The 21,753-nt window shown below is 42.2% G+C and overlaps 1 protein-coding gene across 1 annotated transcript in view; it reads right to left on the minus strand.

Moving 5' to 3' along the window:
* Positions 1–3,702: 3,702 nt before the first annotated feature.
* The window catches only part of ARSB (arylsulfatase B), a 141,879-nt gene continuing 123,828 nt past the window's right edge, over positions 3,703–21,753 (minus strand). The window contains exons 7-8 of the mRNA XM_039874895.1: positions 7,179–7,301; positions 3,703–6,375 (exon numbers count right to left, since the gene is read on the minus strand). Of these exons, the coding sequence (XP_039730829.1) occupies positions 6,110–6,375; positions 7,179–7,301 (389 nt within the window). The 3' untranslated portion in view covers positions 3,703–6,109. The remainder of the gene's footprint in view (positions 6,376–7,178; positions 7,302–21,753) is intronic.

Consider the following 21,753-nt stretch of genomic DNA (forward strand, 5'->3'; position numbering starts at 1 on the left):
AATGAAAACGTACTATCTGAACCTATACATAGTCATTTTTTGTTCCGCTTTTCAAGGAGAGACCCTCACAAAGCAACATTCCTTATAAAGTCCACAGATACAGGCTAATTTCTGCATTATCTTATTTCATCCTAATCTTCAGAGATAAATCATTACAAATAGAACTTTAAGAGATAGTCTATGGATCTGAAGCGTTTGTTACTCTTCATCTCAGAGCCTTAAACACAGAAGATGAATGATGTTCTACTGATTTTGTATAAAAAAGTGTAGTCAGGGTGGCTGGTAGGAACCACCACCTCCTCCAGAATTTAGCAAGATGGTAACTGATTGTAACTAACGATTAAAGACTAGTTGATGCCAACTGCTTATTCAAGAACACAACAATAAATTTTGAAGCCAGCACCATCATCAAAAGCTGCAGTGAGCTTTAAGAACCCACCTGAAAATCTTGCCTCTCCTTCATATCAGTTATTGTGCTGTCGGTTTTGTGTCTGCATTCACTGGGACAAAGGTATAGATGGCCACTAGCCTCCGAGACCTGTGTGTGGAAAGGCGATCTTAATAAAGTCTCTTCCGGGCTGAGTAATTCCAACTCCTTTCAAATTATTTTAAAATTTATAAGCCTCCCATTAGCTTTTTATCCTCCTACTTGCATACCTCTTTAGTTGGCATTTCTTGTTGGCTAAACTGTTGCACTCGCCTCCTCACTGGCTTCCCCGGCCCCCACTCAGCCCAGGCCCTCTGCCAGGTTGATGTTCACTCCGGAGGCTCCCTGGGTCCTATTTGTAAAAACTGGACTTCCAACAAACTATCCTCTGCCCTTAAAGGCACAGGACAAAAGGAAGGAAGCCCAGGACTGCACGTCGCAGAAGAGAACAGTAGAGAGCGGGGCTTTTTAAGAGCAATCTGGATTCCATTTCCAACTCTCCTGGCTGTGACTTCATGCAAGATAATTTTTAAAATGGTAAAACCATTTATCCAATGATTAAATATTACTGTGAGTTTAGCAGCCGTTGTAAAAGTCAAATGGTGTTTGGCGTACAGTATGTCCTCAGTGAAGGTTAATTCCTTGCCTTGCCCCTATAATTAGCAAGATACGGCATACCTGATGAGCTAAATTACAATATCCAAAGAGGTTGTGGTGGATTTGGGCCAGATGAGGTCCACGTGGGCACCTAGGGGGAATGAGCTGGCTGGTGAGGCAAAAGAGTAGGAGCAGTTTCTAAGCACTGGTGACACTGAGTCTCTGGGAGGGCGGCTTTACGATCTCTGAGACCATAGATTATAATCCTGGAATTTAAGGCTCAGGGAATTTCTTAACCCAAGAAACGCCCATGTTGTCTCTTTTTTCCTCCTCTCAGTGTTTATTTCTTCCAAACAGTTTTTCTCTGTGTGTTGCATCTCCACCAACTTGTTTATTGACTTTCCTGGCTTCTTCCTTTGGTTGAATCCTCTGTGATTTTTCTACTGTATTGCAGAGGATGTGTATATTGGTTTCTTCTTATGTTTACACATTTAACTCATTTTGAATGTGTCTCTAGCCTCAGGGTCCGCAGGCACACGAGCAAAACAAACTGTTAGGAAAAGAGCAGCTGTGATTCGGGCAATGGAGGGGACAAAAGCTCATCATCTAGATCACCTAGTAAAGTCACCAGTCACCATGGAGTGCCACCTGGCACTGTCACGGTGGGGCCTGGGCACACATTGAAGATGGGTGTGCCTGCCCTGAAGGAGTTTCCTTATCTTCACATCGGGGTGTCCCGGAGTCACAGCCCTGGCACTGGTGATAACGAATCATTTAGTGAAAAAGTTATTCATTCTTTTTTTTTTCTTTCCTCCCAGCTCAAGAACAGTTCCTAGCTCAAGTTTAAGAGCAATTTTAAATTCGTTGTGGGTATTTTCATGATTACCAATGATACTAGTTTCCCCTTTGCCATGATGATAAAACATCATTCCTTAAAATTACTTATTTTAGTAAAGAATGTAAATTTAAGGAAAAGCACCATGTTAAGACTTCCAGTAGCGAAAGGGCCTACGTGAGCCACAGAGGTCTGGGTTGGGCCCTGCGGAGCTATGGGATGCTGGGGTATCCTCCTGGCCCCTGCTGCCTGGGGAGCTCGACCCACTTTTTTGGGGGGTAAGTGGGGATCTGTGGACCTCAGTGACAGAACACATGCAGGCCCCACTAAGAGGGGCCCTTCTCCTTGGCTTGGCGTCTTGGATGCGGGACACACACACTTCCATTACCTTCAAGCCTTAAACTCAAGACACTCGCATTCAAGCACTGGCTGCTGTGAAGCCACAAGTTAACGTTTTCATACCAAACAGCTGCTTCCCTAACAGGATCCTCTAATCAAAGGTTTTAACTTTAAAAATAGCTTATACGGAAAGAACTCACTGGTTTCATGGTATACCAAAGTAAAAAGCAAAACTTAATGTAAATGAATTCCTTTGCAGGGCACGAGGCTCCATTTCCTCTGACTCAGGAGCCCCTTCACCTCCCCTCTGCCCTGTCTCGGGACCTCCTGTCTGCTGGGCTCCCTGACGTGAGCTCATAAGAGCGAGGCCTGATCCGATGTACCCATGTACCCTCACTTGCTGCTGTCAGCTGCCTCGTCCTTGCCCCCAGTGCATAGTGTGAACTTGAATGATCCTGGCTACAAAACACTGGCATAGAGGGCAAATCCCGGCTTTGATTCACTTTATTGCAAATAAAAGCACAATAAGTCCCGTTTACCTGAGGAGGGGAGGAGCGTGTGTTTATCTCCTTTACTCTGCAAGACTCTGCTGTGGACAAGAGGCAAGTGCCTACTTACTGGTGTGATTGCTTGCAAGCTGGCTCCTCAGTGCCCATGCCCCTCTTAAGGCCCATGGAGAAGGAGTAAGAGGGGGTGGGAAGAGGAAGAGGAAGAGGAAGAGGAAGAGAAAGAGAGAGAAACCATGCCCCTCCCTTTGAAGTAAAAATCCTGCAAACATCTATACTTCATTAATGGGATTAAAATGAAAATTTCCAGAAAAGGTGCCATTTTATTTATCTACCATCCTCAGTCTCCAATGAGGGCTCGACTGGGCAAAATGGGATTTGAAAACCAATTTGGGAAGTGGGCCACTTAATTATTCTCTTTAACGGGTATGAAAGGAGGTTAATGGTGGCTATCCCTGGGTGGGTGGTTTATGAATTGTTTAATTTTCTTTTATAGTTTTCTGTATTTTCTAAAATTGTTACAGAGACATCTCTATTATCAGAAAAATAAAAAAATTATTAAATACATTAAAAGCTCAGTGATTGATTACTTGGGCAAATCAGTTTGAGAATGAAACTCCCTCTCCCGTTTCCCGATGGTCCCAAAATTCTGAACCAAGCCACCACTCGCCTCTGCTTTGTGCCCTCTGGGGGTGGCTTCCATGGCAACGGAGCAAAGGTCAAAGAGGTGTGGTGGGTACCTCCATGCCATTTAAACATACCTGCTCTCAGCAACTGGTAAGAGTGATCGCCAGGTGAGCAGGTGAGCAGGGGAGCAGGCTGGCCTGAAAATGAACCAGTCTACATAAGCAATGGTTATTCTCTTGTACAAAAAGTAGAATCAGTGGTGACTAGGAAACATAATAAAAATGGGACAACACATTTTTTAAATTGTGGTAAAAACTACATAACTTAAAATTTCTCATTTTAACCATTTTAAAGTGTACAGTTCAGAGGCATTAAGTTCATTCATATTATTGTGCAATCATCACCACAATCTAGTTCCAGAAATTTTTCATCACCCAAATGGAAACCCCACACTGAGGACACATTCTGAAAGATAAATTTAATTTTTTTTGTCCCTTAAATGTAAAACAATTGTCAAGTAACAAAGAAAAAACAATAAACAAAGACCTTCTTTAACGGTACATTTAGAAAGAAATAACATTAATATCTCTCATAACAACATATGAATCTGTTCGCATTCTGGTACAGAAAAAAGAAAATCTAATGAGATACATTCTATTGTGAATAAAATAAAATTTCAAAAGTTTTATAAAAATTAGTCTTTAAAATTCCTTTAAAAGCTATTGAATGCCGAATATCTACACTGTACACAGCAATCAAGGAATTAGAATTGGGGACAGCTACCGTGAGTACAGCAGGGATTGCAAAGAGGTGTCACATAGTGACGGCCCCTAATCTGACAGTATTAATAGCTACCTACAGTCCTGGGATTAAAAAGATCCAGAAGAAACATCTGTTCTCAGTAAGTTCATAATATCTACCACAGGCTTGGGAGTGAGAGGTAATAGCATTTTGGCCAGGTGTTTGCCAACCCAAGAGCGGGGTACAGGTTGGTAACCGGTGTCATTAGTTCTAGCACCATTTCCTTCCAAACATCATTTTTTAATACACTATATGTTAGTAGTGACCAGATAATACTGATAATGAATTGAAGGATGGCTATGCCAGGACCTATATCATATTATTTGGTGGTCTTATGAAAAATAGAACTGAGGATTATTGTCAAAGTGTGCCTATAGCAGGCATATCCGCACCAGAGGACATTACACTTTACTACGGCATGTGCTATGACCACCCGGATAAGCAGACGATGCTTCTCCCTTAGGAGGGCAGCTTGAGGGGAAAAAAGCAATGGTTGGAAGAGATTTATATTACCCTGCATATTCAGCTAATTGGACTAGCACTTTTCATGGTGCGAAATTTTCTCATTTGCTTATTTGTCCCTTTATTCATTTTTTTTTTTTTAAGTTTACTGAGTGCTTTCTATGTACCAGGCACTGATCCAGGCATTGGTGATAAGCAGTGAATGAAACAGTGAAGCTAATGCAAAAAAAAAGTGTATAGTTTTTGCATACATTACTCTTTGGAGCCAATCTGGGCTGATCTACGTTAGTAGGACATAAGTGGGACTGAGAAAGGGCGGGCACACGACAAACTGTGCTAGGTCCTCTGTGCCCTGCCCCAGAACCTCAAACAAGCAGGAAAACTGAGAGAATAAGAGAAATGTAGATGTGCCCGCCTGGCTTCCCCGAGGCCCAGTGTCCCAGATGCTGGCCATTTCCTTTTTCAAGTTCCCCACTTTCATCGTCTCAGAACAGATTTATTCGTTTCTGGGGATGTTTCCTCACTGCTGGGGTAGAGCAGTGCAACTCCTAATGTAATACGAGACAAAGCCACACTCATTATGATACACTCCCTGCAATTAGAAAAATCCTCACCAAACAGATGACACAGACCCTCACCTCACTCGTCCAGGCTTTGGCCACTGTCTCTGGGCAGGGCTCTTGCTCCAGTATAGGGGCAAGAGGCAGGCGGGGCTCAGCAGTGTTTCCAAACCAGTGGTGCTCAGAGGGGAGAAGCAAAGCAGCCTTCGCAAGCGCAGGATGCCTGAGGTAAAAGGAAGAGCAGGAAGAGAACCCCGAGGAGCTGGGAATAGCAGGAACTCTAGACAATGAACGATGGCGGAGGGGGAAACTTGGGGATAAAAACACAGTTCTTTATTGTAAAAATCAGAACCATGGAGTAGGCATATCGCCAATACTGGCCTTAACAATGAAATGCTGCATGATGGGGGAGTGACGAGGTGAGTGAGCGAGGGGTGAACCAAGGCAGGTTATTCACACAGAATGCCTGAACACTATGTCTCACAGACAGGGAGAACCCCTGGCCAGCAGAACCATTAACAATTGTCTGCTCCCTTCATTTGTTACAAGAAATGTGAGTCACTCTAATAAAACCGGCTATTGGCAGAGGGAAATCTAACATCTGACTTGTGAGGCAAAAGGAGCCAGCTGCTCCAGCCTCCAGGACTCAATAACTTCCTATTCCAGATCAAGTTCCCAGCTGTCCCACAGCTCAGGAAAAACGGGATGGACCCAGCTACTCTCTCCTTTAGTCACACACCCCAGCCAACAACCGGAGTGTTCTAGATTTTATCAGCTCTTAAATACACGAGGGATTGAAATTAGACACTTCAGTGTGGTTTAGTGGCCTGGTGAACCCGGTGAACCCAGGTTGAGAGAACGGATGAGACAAGAGTCACACTAGTAAAGGCCTAAAGTCCAACTTGCAACAGAAAGGTCTTCTAGCCCCCGCCCCCACCGCAGGCTGCCTGAAATCCTACATCCAAGGGCCCCAAGCCCCAGTGCTCTTGGGATCACAGCGGGGGTCCTGCGCTGGGAAGTACACGGGCACTGAGTGTTTGTGGTAGAACTGAAGCCGGGAGAGGAGCTGCTTGACGATGTGGGGATATTCTCTTGACAGGTCATGTCGTTCTTCTGGGTCCTTATCAATATCAAAGAGCCAGAGGGTCTTGTTCGGTGGGTCCGATGAGGGTATCACAGAAACATTGTATTGAGATGGTGGAGGGAACCAGGAACCACAGCCTGGCAACGAAATACAACGGTTTATTGGGAGAGGCATGGTAGGCAGGTTCTAATTTTGAGGAGGGAGTTTGGGAGACAAAGCTGAGCTGGGTTGTGGGCATGAGCACACAAGGAAGACGGGGTCCCTGATGCTGTGCCTAGATCTGTCTCATACTCTGACTTCTGGTACTTCAACTAGACATGTCCCGTGCTTCACAACCAGGGGCGCCCAGGAATGTGTGTGTGTGCATGTGTGTGTGTGTGTGTGTGTGTGTGTGTGTGTGTGTGTGTGTGTGTGTGGAGGTGGGAGTTTAGTTATCACAATAACTGCCGGAGGGGTGCCACTGGCATTTAGCAGTCAGGGATGCTAAAATGTCTTGCAATACATGGGGCAGTCCCAAACAATGAAGAATTGTCTTGCTGCAAATGCCAAGAACATCCTCATTATAAACAGTGCTTAATTGCATCACAGCATTAACCACCGGGCCACATATTTAAAAAGTATTTAACAGATGTCACTTTTAGAGAATGTACTCAGGGGAAGCAGCCTCCTCCCATCCCACCAGCTACACCATCGGTTTAGGATGTAGCTTTCAGAGTCTCTTGGGAGCCACACATATTCGAAATCCTTATTTTCCATGATACATTAGAGTAACATCTCTTCCTTTTACTCCTCCTACAGTTAATTCTTCTTTTTTATTTTGGTGAGGGGGAAAAGGTCAGGATTAGTAGCTCACTCTACTCCCCCCTCCTCCTTGTTCAGTGCCTTGTTCAGCAGCCCCCGAGTTACGCTGCCACGTTTTGGGAAATGTTGAGCATTCTACCTGGGAAGCCTGTGAGGAGTTTCCAGCTCCCGTGTCTAATTGCAGCATGGACAGACGTGTTGAACGTTGAATATTCTAGAAGAGAAGAATCATCCTTTGCTGGGGCCGTGCTGTTCCCAGGACCTGGGAAGAAATAGTTTGGGAGAATTAGATCACCGTTATTGGAATGTGTCATTGTAAATCAACATTTTATGTCCATCTTATAGAATAGTAGCTTTTATTCAACAGTAGAGTGTAAATGCGTACCCTGCCACAGACATGAATTTTCTATTAAATATAAACAGAGCTGTAGTTCCATTAAACATCAGTCGTAAACCACCACAAATATAAAAGAAATCCCAAAGAGATTAGAATACTAATTCATCCTTAAAATCACTATGTTCTGCCAAGGTACAGCTGGCCATATGTAGAAAAGTATTCTGTTATAGCATGGTGGGTTGTTTTTGTGCATGTGTGTTTTTACTGTTAAATGACAAAGTTTAACAAATACATTTGCTGCATATACTTATACCTATGTAGACAATATAATACACTATAAAATGTTCACTTTAACGGAGTCTATCTCAAGCTATGAGAGTTCAAGCATGCCATGATAAATTGCACATATAATTTTTTAACCACAGGTATGAAATCTAAGCAGCACTCTCAGCCAACTATTTAGACAGGATGATTATGGTTGCAAGAATGAATCTGGTCCATAAATTATTGGCTGGTATTACGGATCACATTCACTAATCCTCTTGAGGTCTTATATTAATTGATCAAACAGGTTTTTGAGGGGAACAATTAATATTATCTCCCTTCCCCTGCTGAGTTTGGAACTAACTGAGAGGTAGAGGCCAAACAAAAGCCAAACTCGTTGCTTTTGTTACAGATAAAGTTGGGTGGAGAGGGCATAGTTTCAGATCTGTGGCAGAGGCCTTGCTAATAACTGACCCTTGACTTCGAAAGACTAAAACATCCATCCCTCATCTTGCTGGACGCCCATCGGGCTCCCTCAGAGTGCACGGCTCAGAGCAAACCAGAGTGCTTCCACCTACCCTGGGGACACGCTGGTTCCAAAACGAGAGACAAAAGGGTCTGAATTGAGCATGTTAGATGCTTCTCTGGGGTAACTCCCTCTGTCCCCCGCTTGTGGGGAGGAGTGAGTAACGTGCATTCTACTCTAGTTGAAGATCCTTGTGGATCCCTGAGGGCAAGTAAGGAGGTCCCCCACCTCACTCCTACCTGTCTATATTTAAAAGCCTCATCTTAGGGCCTAACTGTATAATTTTTAGTCTGTTTTAAGTCTACATTTATCTGTTGAGTTTTCAAATATGGTCACGGCAATCACTTTGGGTGTAATTCCAAAGGCAGCGAGACCACCCACCCAAGGACTACTAGCCGTGGTGTGTGTGATATGTCTGTAAAAGTGCACTCCCCATCATAGTGGTCAGTCCAGCTGTCCACCATCCTGTTATAATAGATTTTGAAAGCACGCTCCTTCCTGCCAGAGTTGGGCTTCTGTGCTGCTCGGGGTTTAATGCAGGAAGCACCGTCAGTGGTGGAAAAGGCAGGGTCCCCGTCTTTTGTCAGTTTTGTGGAAATGACCTTGGAAGAGACATACTGGAGACTGAGCCAATAAACACTGGTGGTTTCAGATCTTCAGTCTTAACAATCATATACCAACAAATCATTAGCACCAAAGAGGAAATCTTTTTGACTTCTTGTTTCTCTATTTGCTTGTGGCTATTTTGGCTCCAATAAAAACGGATGCTTCCAGTGATCAAGACTTATGAGCAGTCTGTCACAGGAAGTACATTCTTAATATACAGACTGTGGTAGAAATGGGAGCCCTCATGATTTACTCCTTACAAATTTGTATAAAGGCCACATTTTGATACCAAAGAATGTTAAATAAAACAACCCTGCTTTGTGCACATAAACAAACAAAAAAAGGAAATTCAGCTATCTCGGCCATATTTATATTTATATACATTTTTCTTAAACGGGAACATAAAATAACTAAATAATAAGTAAGACTAAATGATGAAAGATGCTGTTATCTCAACGATATGTTTTCATTTTCAGAAATTCAACAAAAGTGAAAATTACAAGGAGCAACATAACTAACACCCTGTGAGCTGTCACCCAGAATGAACAGATGTTATCATTTTGTCACATTTGCTTAAAAAAAAAACAAGATAATGAAGATGAAGCGACAGCCTCCTTTGTCCCCATCCTCAATCCTCGTCCCTTTATCCCCTCCCCCAGAGGTTGCTGCTGTCACAACTAAAGTGTAGTGTTCCCTTCCGCCATTTAAAAATACAGTAACATATATGTGTCAAAGAATAATACATATAGTACTGTTGTATATTTTAAAAAATGTATGCATGTGTTATGTTATAAATATTCTGTACTTGTTTTTCATCCACTATTATATTTTTAGAACTCTGTATTTATAAATGTATATATTTAACTGTTTAAGATTTTGCTATATAAAAAACCCACATTTTTTTATATAGCACATCCTGTTGATGGGCATTTAGGTTGCTTTAATTTTTTTTCCTACTGTAAGCTGTCCTGCAAGGAACATAGTTGCCCGCATCTCCTTGCACACAAGTGCAAAAGTTTCCCTAAGTATGTTTCTGGAAGTGGAACTGTCCATTTGTTAGGAGCACACGTTTCCAACTTAACAACACGTACTAATTGGCCCTCCTTCCGGTGATAGCCCCATTTCTCGCATCCTATACCTGATACTTTTGGAATTAAGATTTTTTGCCTATCTAAAATTTTGGAGAGAATCTTCACCTTTTTAAAAATCACTCGATCAGCAAGAACGTCTTTCTTCTTTTGTGTCGATCCAAACATACGTTAATAATACTTGTAGAGAAAAGTGCGCAAATCATGCTTGATGAAGAGTGCACTGTCCCCTGTAAACACCAGCCCACGCGAGAAAGAGAACATTCCTGACACTCCAGAAACCCATGCTGGCACGGCTATTATCCTCCTCTCCCCACGGTAGCTGCTATCCGAACTTCAATTGGTGTTTTCATTATTAAATCAACAGTATATTGGATAGATTATCGAGAAGAGAGACAGAAGGAAGAGATTTCTTAGAATGTTAACAAACTTTTGGAATTTCTCTGACAGAGCTGGAGTAGATCCAGATTTGAGAAGTATTTATTGATTAACAAGTATGTGGTAAGAAGGCATTGTTTTGCATGAAGTAATAAGCAAAGACACACGAAGAGGAGTTCTGAATGTAAAATCTAACATATTTAGGGACTAAAGGTTATAAAAAATAAAATTCCAAGTTTTCAAGTTTGGCCATTGGGAAAATAGTGTTGCCAATAGCAGAACAGAGATGCTGGAGCAGGAATTAGTGGTGATAATGTGATTCTGGAGCTAAGCATACTGAATGAGGTCAAGGTAGAAATAGCCACACACATTGGAGCTAAAGCACCGGGCCCTGTATGAGAGACCGAAGCACACGCCAATTCAAGTACCATCTACAGTGCAGTGATCATTGAACCCTGGAAATGGATTAGTTGTCTGGAGAATGAAACAAGAGAAAAGCAGTAGCTCAGAGAAAGAGCACTGAATGCCAAAGGAAACTGTCAGCAAACAAGGCAGAGAAGAAGAAAACGATATGAGGGGGAAAACCAGTTGACCAGGACATGACAGAAGTCAAGAGAGGAGAGAGTTTCAGACCGTAAATCGGAACTACCAAATATTCCACTCATCAACTTGACGGATGACAGAAGGGCACTGGATTTGTTAACCTCTGGGCAGAAACTAGGGAGTTTAGAGAGAAGCATCAACAAACAAATCTTTCTCTTTTCTGAGCTGAAAGCCTCCTCTAAGATAATAAGGATTTCTGGCCAGACATAACTATTCAGTTATAAGTTGGATTAGTCATGTGTATTGATTTTGGATGTGAAAAAGGAGATCAGAAGAAAATTTTAGGGCAAATGAAGGAAATCATTATGTTACATAACACGTAGTAAACTTATAGAGCTCCTTATCTGAGCAACCTCGGGAAATATGAAGTCCAAATGTGTAGAGTCAAGTGGACCAATGGTTCCAGTGGAGAACTGTTCTCTAGAGCCAGAAGCGGTTCCAGAAGCTCCTTGAGAGTTGTCTTTTGATGGGCTGGTGAGTTAGTTGACAGGGCCCAGGTTCCCCATCTCCATCTCAACTGGTTTAACCCTTAAGGGAGAATCTGTAGTATTTGCTAAATATATCGTACTTCTCTTTTTTGTTGGAAGAAAGGATGTGTAGCTAAAATATAATTTGAAAGACAGTAATTAGTGATAGGTGATAGATTTACCAAACGGGGAAGGAACTGGAGGATGCCTGAGGATACATCTGACCTTCTGGTGTTCAGGTGAAGGCAACCATGTTCTCTTGGCTGTACGATGCATCCTCCTGACTCGCTGGAAACTGCTGTCTAACATAGTCTATAATTGTATTTTATGAAATATATTATTTTTTATGACTATATATTTTATATGTTTATTTTATATACATATTGGAAAACACAAAAAGGTATGAACAAAAAAATTAAAATTACCAGTAAATTTATTAGCTGCTGTTAATAAATTTTGGTGTATAATCCTTGAGAATTTTAACTACACAAAGCTTAGACAAAATAAACACATTAGTTGACTTGTAAATAAGAAGAGGTAAGTTCATAGAAAACAAACTTCTCATGCCAAGAGAAAATTGGGCAGAGTAGTGAGGCGTCCCAAGCATCAGTGCAGGGGTGAACAAACCGTCTGGGTCTCTTCCTCTCTGGAATGTTGTTCAAGCAGAATGAGTTGGGCATGGCTGGAGAATGGGGCTTAGGAAGAGTTAATGTTGTGACCAGGGAGGAAAGCACTGCTAGGGAGGATGACGAGGACATGGCTGTGGCACTGAAGTGAGGCCTCCTCTCCCCCCACCCCCAGAAGGCCACGGTGCACAGCAGTATACAGAACATGCACTTTGGGAGCCAGGCTGCTGGGGTTGGAATCTCAGCTCTGTCACTCACAGGCTGTGTGGCCTTAGGCATTAGCTGATCTCCCTAGGCCTGGGTTTTCTCATCTGTAAAATGAGGATATTATCTACATCACAGGATTATTTTCTGGCCTAAATGTGATGACACATTGAAAATGTTTATTAATACTATGTCCAGCATATAGTAAGTGTGCAATAAATGCTATTATTAACAGTTGTGCAATCTTGGCAACTTTCTTAAATTCCCATACCTCAGTTTACTATCTATAAAATTAGTATAACAATAGCAAGTGAGATAAGGCACATACAGTACTTAGCATAGTATCTGGTATATTTTAAGACTACTGTCAACATTAAAGATAATAACAGCTAATACTTATAAGCATTTACTATATGCTTACAAAGATAAAACACTGTGTTAAGTGTTTTAAGTATATTAACTCATTTAATTCTTTCAACAGCTCTATGAAAGAGGTAATAATGTCTGGCAATAACTGTTACTGAATGTTAGCTACTACCAGTAAAATATGTTTTTTTCTTTTATATCCTCTTTTACTCAAGACCTTACAAAGAGAAGAAAAGTAGGTAGAAGTCATTATCATACCAGGAAAAAAAATCGCTTCTGTGGTCTGGGTTTGGAGAGGACCTACATTTGCTCCCGCATTCATGTTCTAGGGTTAGAGAGGAAAAGTGTCAATGGTGAAAGTTTTAATTTGCCACTTTTAGAGCTTAGTCTCTTATCTGCCCTGCTGAGTGGCCTGCCGTTCATTTCCACTGAGCTCTTTTTATTTCTGATTACTTCTATAATTTACAAAGATTAAAGTTTTATTCTACCTCTAATGATCCATTTATTGCTCCTGCTAGTGTGATTCCATCTTTATACTTTAATGGCACATGCATATTTATTTATAGCAAAATTTACCCACTTGGGCTAAGTGGGGAAAATCTCCCCGCTTTTCCAGGTATTTGATTGTCAAGGTGTTTCCTAACATGGAATAATACTGTCAGGGATTTTTTTTAACAAACAAGTAAGACTTAGGTTTAATTAGCACAACTACCTTCAATTTTTGTGCTTAAAAGTTCTTGAAAGCAGCTTGTTTGTTAGTTTATCATGTGATTCAATATATCTCTTAGAGTTTATTTACATTAAACATTTGATTGGCTGATCATTTCTTATGGCTCAATCCAAGAAAAGTTCAAAGAATTCCATGTTCAAAGTGACGTTCAAGTTGCTAGGCTCCTTATTGTGCCAGTTAGTCTGAGCCTTACTTTCCACAGCCTGTTTGTCCCCCCAGAACATAGTGCATTTGGGCTCTGACTGGACAGATGTGCTTGGTGCACATGTGGATCAAATCTCTAATGGGCTCAGGCCATGGCCGTTTCTCATCTCTCTGTGTGGTAAAGACTTACATACCCAGATGTGAATGTGTTCATTGCTGTCTTGATTCTTGCTTTGAAAAATCATTCTGGATCTAAACATAGAAGTTTTTCTCTAAAAATAGTACCCCCCGCTGCAAACACTGGCTAGAACCCCCGCACTCTGAGCTGATGCTTCACTGACCCTCTTTGCTTAATTTTAGAGATGGAAAAAAAAAAAAAGCCCCCAACAGCCATAGCCCTCCCAGCTTAAAAGCTGGATTTACAGAACTGTTAGGAATTAGCAACAGAATTCACTATATTAGGACACAAGTTCTGCAAAAGAACTGAGAGAAACCACTGTGCATTTTAGTAGCTTTTAGAATAATCTCTTTCTATTATCTTATTAAGTGATTTAACCACTCCGAATTCCTGTTTCCTTATATAAAAAACGAGAATAAAAATAATGCCTACCTCACAGGATGACTGTAAGGATGACATGACAGCTATGTGTGGTGAATGCGCTGTGCACTGGAAGTATAAAAATCCCAGTTACAGGTCTCTTAAATTCCCACAGAAGTTGCCAGAGGACAGGGTACAGTGACAAAACAGACTGACCAACTGAAAGAAATCATTTCAATTTTAGGTGAACCTATGGCCTTTGATTGATAGCCATCAAAATCAAGGTGTGATCGACTGCCCAACTCTGAAACGACTGTGAGATCCGAACCAGCGGCCAAGGGAACAAGGTATTATAAGAAAATCATGGTTGAGAGGGGATGGGGAAACGAGGAAGTATTAGTCAAAGGGCACAAAATTTCGGTTATACAAGATGAGTAAGTCCTAGAGATCACCTGTATGGCACAGTGCTCATAGTGAACACTGTATTGTGTACTTAAAAATTGGTTAAGTGTTCTTATCACACATACACACACAAAATAATAATAAAGGGGGCAGAGGAAACTTTTGAAGATGGATGTTTATGGCATAGATTGTGGTGATGGTTTCATACATGTATATTTATCTCAAAAATCATCAATTTGTATGCATTAAATATATATAGCTTTGTATGACAATCATACCTCAATAAAGTGGTTTGAAAACGAATGAAAAAAAAAAGTAACGTGAAAAAATGTGACAATACTACCTAAATTCTACATACTACACCAAAGAGCTGGCCAAACTTGTTAAAAACAAGTTTGAAATAGAACAGAGTGAAATAGAACAGGAATTCCCAGTTAAGGTTGTACTCTGGGATCGCCTGATCTGCACAGTCACCCAGTATTTAACTCTGTGCCCAGCACAGCTCAGCTCTGGCCTCTTGCCTGGCCCAGCCTGGCCATCATGGGCTGCCTGGCCTTCTGTCATCTTTAGCAGCATCCTCTATTATGCTTGCAATGGTCTTGACATAGTTCCTCCCTCCAAACTCTATGCAGCTGTCCATCATACAAAACAGCTAAAGGCAGAGTCGTCCAATTTCCACAATGGTTCACTAGCGGCAGTCTCCAGTGGACTCCTCAAGCTCCATGGGCCCCAGAGTGACAGCCAGTGGCCAGAGAACTCTGCTGCATGCACCCATGTGGGCACAGGTGTGGAGCGGGAGGAGGCCTGTGGGCCTGGGGAGCATGTTGGCTTTGGGGGATGGTGGTACTGGTTTGTGGGTCTGGGTAACAGTGGGCCACATGCCCTTTGCCCTTCAGGGCCACCTCCGCCCCTCAGAACCTGTGCAACTCTGCTGGAGGAGAAAATAGGGAGGCCTGAACACCATTAAAAATTTCCCCCAAACTCATCCTGCCCCTTGGTTCTAGTCTTAAACCTGATTGCTCCAAGTTTTCTGTTATACCCACACTACTTATTTAGAATCCTGTCTCTCCTTGGTGAAATCCTTACAACATGAAACAGGAGTGTCGGGGAAAATATGCCAGACATAAGGCTAATCAGAAAAAGGTGAGGAGGAATATTACAGATGTTATTTATTACCTACAAGGGAAAAATCAAAATGCTCATAATTTTTATATATGCACTCCACATGACATATTTCAAATGAATCTAGGTTTATGATTTTCAGTTTACAAAGTCAGTCTCTCTGACACCTACTCATTCAGTCCATATTTGATACTTTAAAAGTCCTAGTGAAAAAGGAGCTTTGATGTGGCTTGCTCAGCCTAGACAGAGTTCAAATGTTAGTCATTATTGAATCGTGCATAATAAGTATTCAGAGAATGTTCCTGTATTACAGGGAACTTCAACAGTTGGTTAGAGTCTGACATTAGCCAGGAGTGTCACTTGAGTAGCATAAACCAAAACAACAGAGAAAACAACCATTCGGTGAATCCTAAACTCAGGACTATCCTTGTGAATTAGTGCATTTTTATCTCCTAAAACTTTAGTTCAAATTGAGTCTTGAATAAATATTCTATTTTATATTACTCATTCATTTGCCTATTAAACAAATATTTATTTTGTTGATCATTTTATGAGCTAGATATTAAATCTTCGAAGTGAATAAACTGGAATACGGCAGGTGATAATAAAATAATTTCATTAAAACACCATAAATTCTAAAATAGTGAAATGCCCATCTGTTGGCTGAGTGAATACAATGCACAAAGTACTAGGAGATTCCCAAGGAAAGAGCAACTGCCTGGGAGAGGATCCCGGAAGGTAATGCTCACTGGTCTGGGCCCTAAAGGACTAGATGAACGTGACAGGTAAAGAAAGCGTGACAAAGATGATCCAGGGAGGAGGAGTGTCTCTCTTTTGGAATATGTCGTCTCCTTATGGAACTTTCCTACCCCTCACAGTTTATGGACTTTCTCTGGCTTCACCACCTTTCTGCTGCCCCCGTGAGCCAGCCTGTCTTCCTTCAGCCCCGTGCCCGGAGTGAAGAGTAGGGGGCAGCGGCAGAGCAATCCTGTCTACCTGACGGCCCACCGGACAGCTTCGGCAGCTCCTTTCTGATGTACCACACGCACTCCCGAGCCCTGCGCCCCAAGCCGGGAGCCTCATCTCCACAGCTTCCTGTTGTGGTTAAAGTGGTAGAAACACACAGACCGAGAAGAGAAAGGGGCAGAGGATGGAACCCTGGAGAAAACCAACATCTGAAAGGCAAAGCAGAGGGGAAGGAGCCTCCAGCAGATTGAGGAGGAGCTAGACTAGAAGAATGTTTCAGAAACCATGGGAAGTATTCCATGGAGAAAATGGTAACTGTTGAAGAGAGGGAAAGTATGAGAAAGCAGGGAGGGGAGCACTGGATTTGGCAAATAGGATGTCATTGATGACTGTGGAAACAGCAATTTCACTGGGCTGGAAACATAATGCCCATAACAAAGAGCTTGCAATAACAAAGACAGATAGAGGACTGGGTATTTTTTCTAATCATCTTCCAATTAAAGTGAAAACAGATGATCGTGTCCAGTTATGACATCATTGTTCGTGTGCCAACCACCATCTCCATTCTGATCCTGCCCACAACAGGCTAATCTAATGCAGAACTACAGCTATCCTTTGAATTCACATTTTTAGTTTGTCTCTCTCTAAATACAAGTTTTTCAAGTAATTGGTAGAGTCCGTCAGCAAATGGCTATAAATAGATACTGTGTATATAAAAAAAAAAGGGAAACTAACCAAAAATATTCATCTTCAGCCTGTGATTAAGATGATGAGCATGAACCAGGCTGAGTCGTCTGTTCTCTGGCTAGAGATAAAAGAAGAAAGACTCCCCCGTCCCACAACATGGCATTTAGTGAAATCCCAAATTCTACAAAGGCCCACGGTCCAAAACGTCCTGCTGAAGGCCACATTCTTCTGTGTTGTATTCCGTTCATATTCCGGTACACAGGAAAGACATGTCTAGGCTCCGAGCACATTTTTGGATAAAGATGACATAGTGCTAATTTAATGCGTAATTTGGAAAGGGGGCCCTGCCCATGGAATCAGCCCACGATGGCTGACAGGTGGGCCTGGCCTCTCTTGGCAGCTTGGTGGTGCCGCTCTTCCCGACCCTGGGAGCTCACACTGGCGCAGCAGTGGCAACAATTACAGTGCAGAAAACTGAAGCTGGCTGGCACTCTTCCAAGGACAGCCTTCCACAGCATCGCTATTCCACGGCCCACACCCCGGCATGTTATACAAACCCTATAATCACTGAAATGAGGACCACTAGGTGCTGCTTGCCAAAGGTAAAAAAGCAAAAATTTCAGACAACTCCTTCTAGCCTACCCTAGTTTTTGGCAGCAGCCCAATTGAAATTATGGTTGTTTTATATTTTGAGCCTATCAGGGTCTCACATAACCCAGGACTGAGAACACAAGCTCTTTCCAAGGAAAACTGGAAACACATCTGAGACAGTAAGCAAAGATGGTGTCTTTGCCCTAAAATGATTTAGAGAATGCAGAGTTAAAGAAGTGCCAGCAACTCTTCAGATCGACTTGAAAAGTTCGATTCCAGAAGGTACCTGCGTTAAGTGTTCATGAGTTTATAGACGCTGATCTGAATTTCGCAGTTTGATTATCGAGTCCAATAGGCAGACAATCTGAGGTTCCTGAAGGCTTAGTCCTCTCTCTAAAAACCCTGTGTTAAGTGTCACGTCCATAATCCCCGATGTGCCTCCTGAGGAATGCTAGCTGCTAGGCACTTCATACACATTCATGAAATGGCTCACAGAAGGGACAGAATCTGGATCTGTGCTGGCCAGCCCACTCTGGAGAGACACTCTCCCTGACAGTCATGTTGCCATGTTTTTGAAGCCCAAAGCAGGTGGAGGGACTCAACTCTACTCAGCTCTACATATCTACCCACTACTCTTTCCCCTGACAGTAGTATTATCTTTCATATTAGGGGATGATGTGACAGATAAACACCACTTCCGAGACCTGCATATGGAAAACCAATTAAGATGAAAAAGAAAAAAAAAAAAAGGAACTGAATTTTCCATCTGACTCAAACAAGAATGTTGAGAATCTTTAGGCAGATTAGAAAACGAAATGGAGAGGCCTACTATCATATCAGGGGTTCATTTACTAGAGGGTGGTAATCTACAAAGGTTTAAGTAATCAAATTCCCACAGAGCCAGGGTAAATTTTGAAAATACAGTCATTTGCTTTGATGCTCTTTCCTGGCTCTAGTACAGTTTGTCACATGAAAAATCTTGACAACATGGAAAATTTAAAAGAAGACCACCCCAGAGCAACCCCCCTACCCTTTGTAACATCTTTCTTGGGGAAAAGAGCATTGTAAATAGGAAAGTGGTACTAAACACTCCATGGCAAACCCAAAGTTGGCCTCCTGAATGAGCAGAAGCAAAGTAGGACGCTGCCTACAGAGGACTAGAGAGTAAAGGGCAATCTCTACTCCCCACCGAGTATTTTGCCCAAAGGTCTTCCTTTGGGGCTTGAATTCCCAGCCAAAGCATTCCCCCTTAACTAAGGCTTTAATTTTAGAAGGAATCATATATTAAAACAGCAGTAATATGTCAAAAAGAATGTTTTGAACATCTGCTTTGTTGAAGGAACTGTGCAAGGTATCACAGGAATTATAGAAAAGCATAACTAATTAATTAAATTTTTTTTTTTGTAGATGTGCCAGGTTTTAGATGTGGGAAAAGTATCCCTACTCAAGAACTTTAGAATAAATTGGAAGGATAAATGTCAATAAAAGGCAACACAAGACAAATGCCAAAGGAATCGTAAGACATAATTCAAATAATTTAAGCATTAATTGAGCACCTAGATTTGTAAGCCACTGTGCAAAAACACTTGGGGGAGTAAGTATTACAAAACTCCAGAGACAGAAAGCTTATTTCTGATTGGTGGAGTAAGGGCAGGATTTCCAGAGAAGGCAAGACTTGGGGATGACACGAAAGGACTGGCATTGAAGGATCTGTAGGATCCAGAGGGGTGATGAGTAGAAATAGCATGTCCTAGGCAGAGGGGAATAGTTTAAGGTGAGGACTGACCAAGTCTGTTTTTAACTCTGGAGGATACCTGAGCATCCTGGCTGGCTGGAGGGAGACAGAGTACGGGCGGTGTAGAAAGTACTGGTTGAATAGGTTTCTCCAAACTACAGGAGTCAGACCTTTTTTCAGTAGGTCATTAAAATCCGGTAACTTTGGGAGGGGGGGCCAGGGATGAGAGCCTTGTTTTAGAAAGATTTATCTCCATGCTCACTGCGCTGTGATTATTAAGCTTACCAGATGACATGATACTGTGAAAACATCACAGCCAGAGATAACTGTCACTGGGAAAGAATATTCTACATTGCAAATGTGTAAATTAGCATTCTGTATCAGAGCAGAAAGAAACCAATCAAAGACCATCGTTGGGCGAGTATTCCTAAGGTATGTAGAAGGAGAATCTAGATGACCAATAGAGCAGAAAAAAAAATGACTGTGAGGTCTGGAGTGACATCACTGAAAGAAAACACTGAGCGGAGATGCTGCTTTTTGAGGGGGTTGATGAATTAGTTTAGACATGTTGTGTGACATGAGCAATCGATCACGTAGGGTTAGATGTGGTGATGGATTGACCGCAGGTGCATTCCCGCTTCACTTTCCTCAGTGCATTGGGAATAAAGCCTAAACTCTGCAGCATGGCCCACAGGGCCTGCATCATCTGCTCCATCTCCTTCCTGTGATCACAGTCCTACCACGTTTCGTGGTCACCCTTATAGTTAAGTACGAGCCCACGGAAAGTGAATAAAGTGGAAGCACAACTCCCAGACAGATCTGGGCCTGGAAAAACCTCTCACGTGCAACCTTCCATGCAGACAAACATGCCGGCCTTGGCAGCTCATTAAAAATGGCAGAGCCGCAAGATGGAAGAAGCTGTAATCCCCAAAACGTGGCTTGGACAAGAGCTGTTCATTGCTCAGGAATACCCATTTTGTATATTCTATGAATAAAAAATGTCTGTGGTTCGGATGGTTACACAGTTTTGGTTTGTTCCAGCAGCCAGTGTTATTTTCACAGATGCGTCCCTCCTCCATCTCATCTCATGACGCTCCCCTCACCTCGCATGTCCGATCACACAGTTTACTTTCAGCCCTCAGACACTCTAAGCTCTGCTTGTTGCTATGGCCTTTCCCTGCTGCAGGGCTCTTGGTATTTGCTTTTCCCTCTACTGAGAGCACTTTTGGCAGCTCCTCGCCTAACTCATTTTCCAGGTCTCAGAGTTTCCTCAGAGCAGCCTTTTTTTGTCCTCCCAAATGAAATTAGGCCAACCCCTGCTAATCTTTTGTCACCCATATTACAATCTGCACTTGTATATTTCTTTGTTTATTTAATTTTTCCCTATAAAGGTATAAGATCCCCAAAAGGCAGGATCGTGACTATTTCGTTCACCGGTATATAGTATACTCAGTGCTTAGCACTGTGTAGATGTCTGATCAATATTGCTGAATAAGTCAACGAACTGAGGCTCCAAGACGATCGGTAGATTTTAGAGTGACCTAAATAAGGACAAACGGAGAGAGATGAGCAGCGGTCTGAGACACAACCGTGAGAAATACACACTTCTTAATGTCACCCCCCAAACAGGATCACCATAGAAGGTTTAGAGAAAAGACAACAGAAAAATTAAAGAGATAATTATTATAGAATGAAGAATGTGAGAGCTCCCCAGGAGCCCTAGACATCATGTAACCTGACCCTTTGTAGGGAAGTTAAGTTCCCTGACCCAGCCGGAAGGGGTCCAAGGTGGGAGGTGCTGGTCAGGTATCCAGCCCTATATTAGGCCATACTAAAAAAAAGTTTGGATTCTTTTGTTTGCATTGATAGCTAAAAGGAAATATAATTTTAAATTTGTGGCCAGGATAAATCTGTGGTCCCACAACTAGTTCTAAGGGGCATCTCTGATGTTCATGTGGATTTAAATGAACTGATACCTCCTAAAATCTTAACTCCAGATCTTAACTTCTCTGAACAGTCAGAGAGAAGTGGGACTATTTGCAAGCATGAGTAAGGGATATCTAGGTCCTTATTTGGTTGTGTTTGCTCTCCCAAGAGAGTGACACACTTATCTGCAGGAGATAAAGAACTTTCCTCAGAGGAATGAAGAGCAGGCATCCTGGCACCTGGAGAGAAGCATTTTTCCTCCCCTTGTGTGACTCATCTGCCCTCATAGAGAACGTTTTCACTCACGCATTGGAGATGGAGCTTCAGCCCTGAAACTGACAATTCACCATGATACACGTCCCTCTGTACTGGGGAAACTTCTTGTATTAACACAATTAAACTAGCCTG

Source organism: Pteropus medius, unplaced genomic scaffold (genome assembly GCF_902729225.1).
Source record: "Pteropus medius unplaced genomic scaffold, Ma_sr-lr_union100, whole genome shotgun sequence".
Lineage (NCBI taxonomy): Eukaryota > Metazoa > Chordata > Mammalia > Chiroptera > Pteropodidae > Pteropus > Pteropus medius.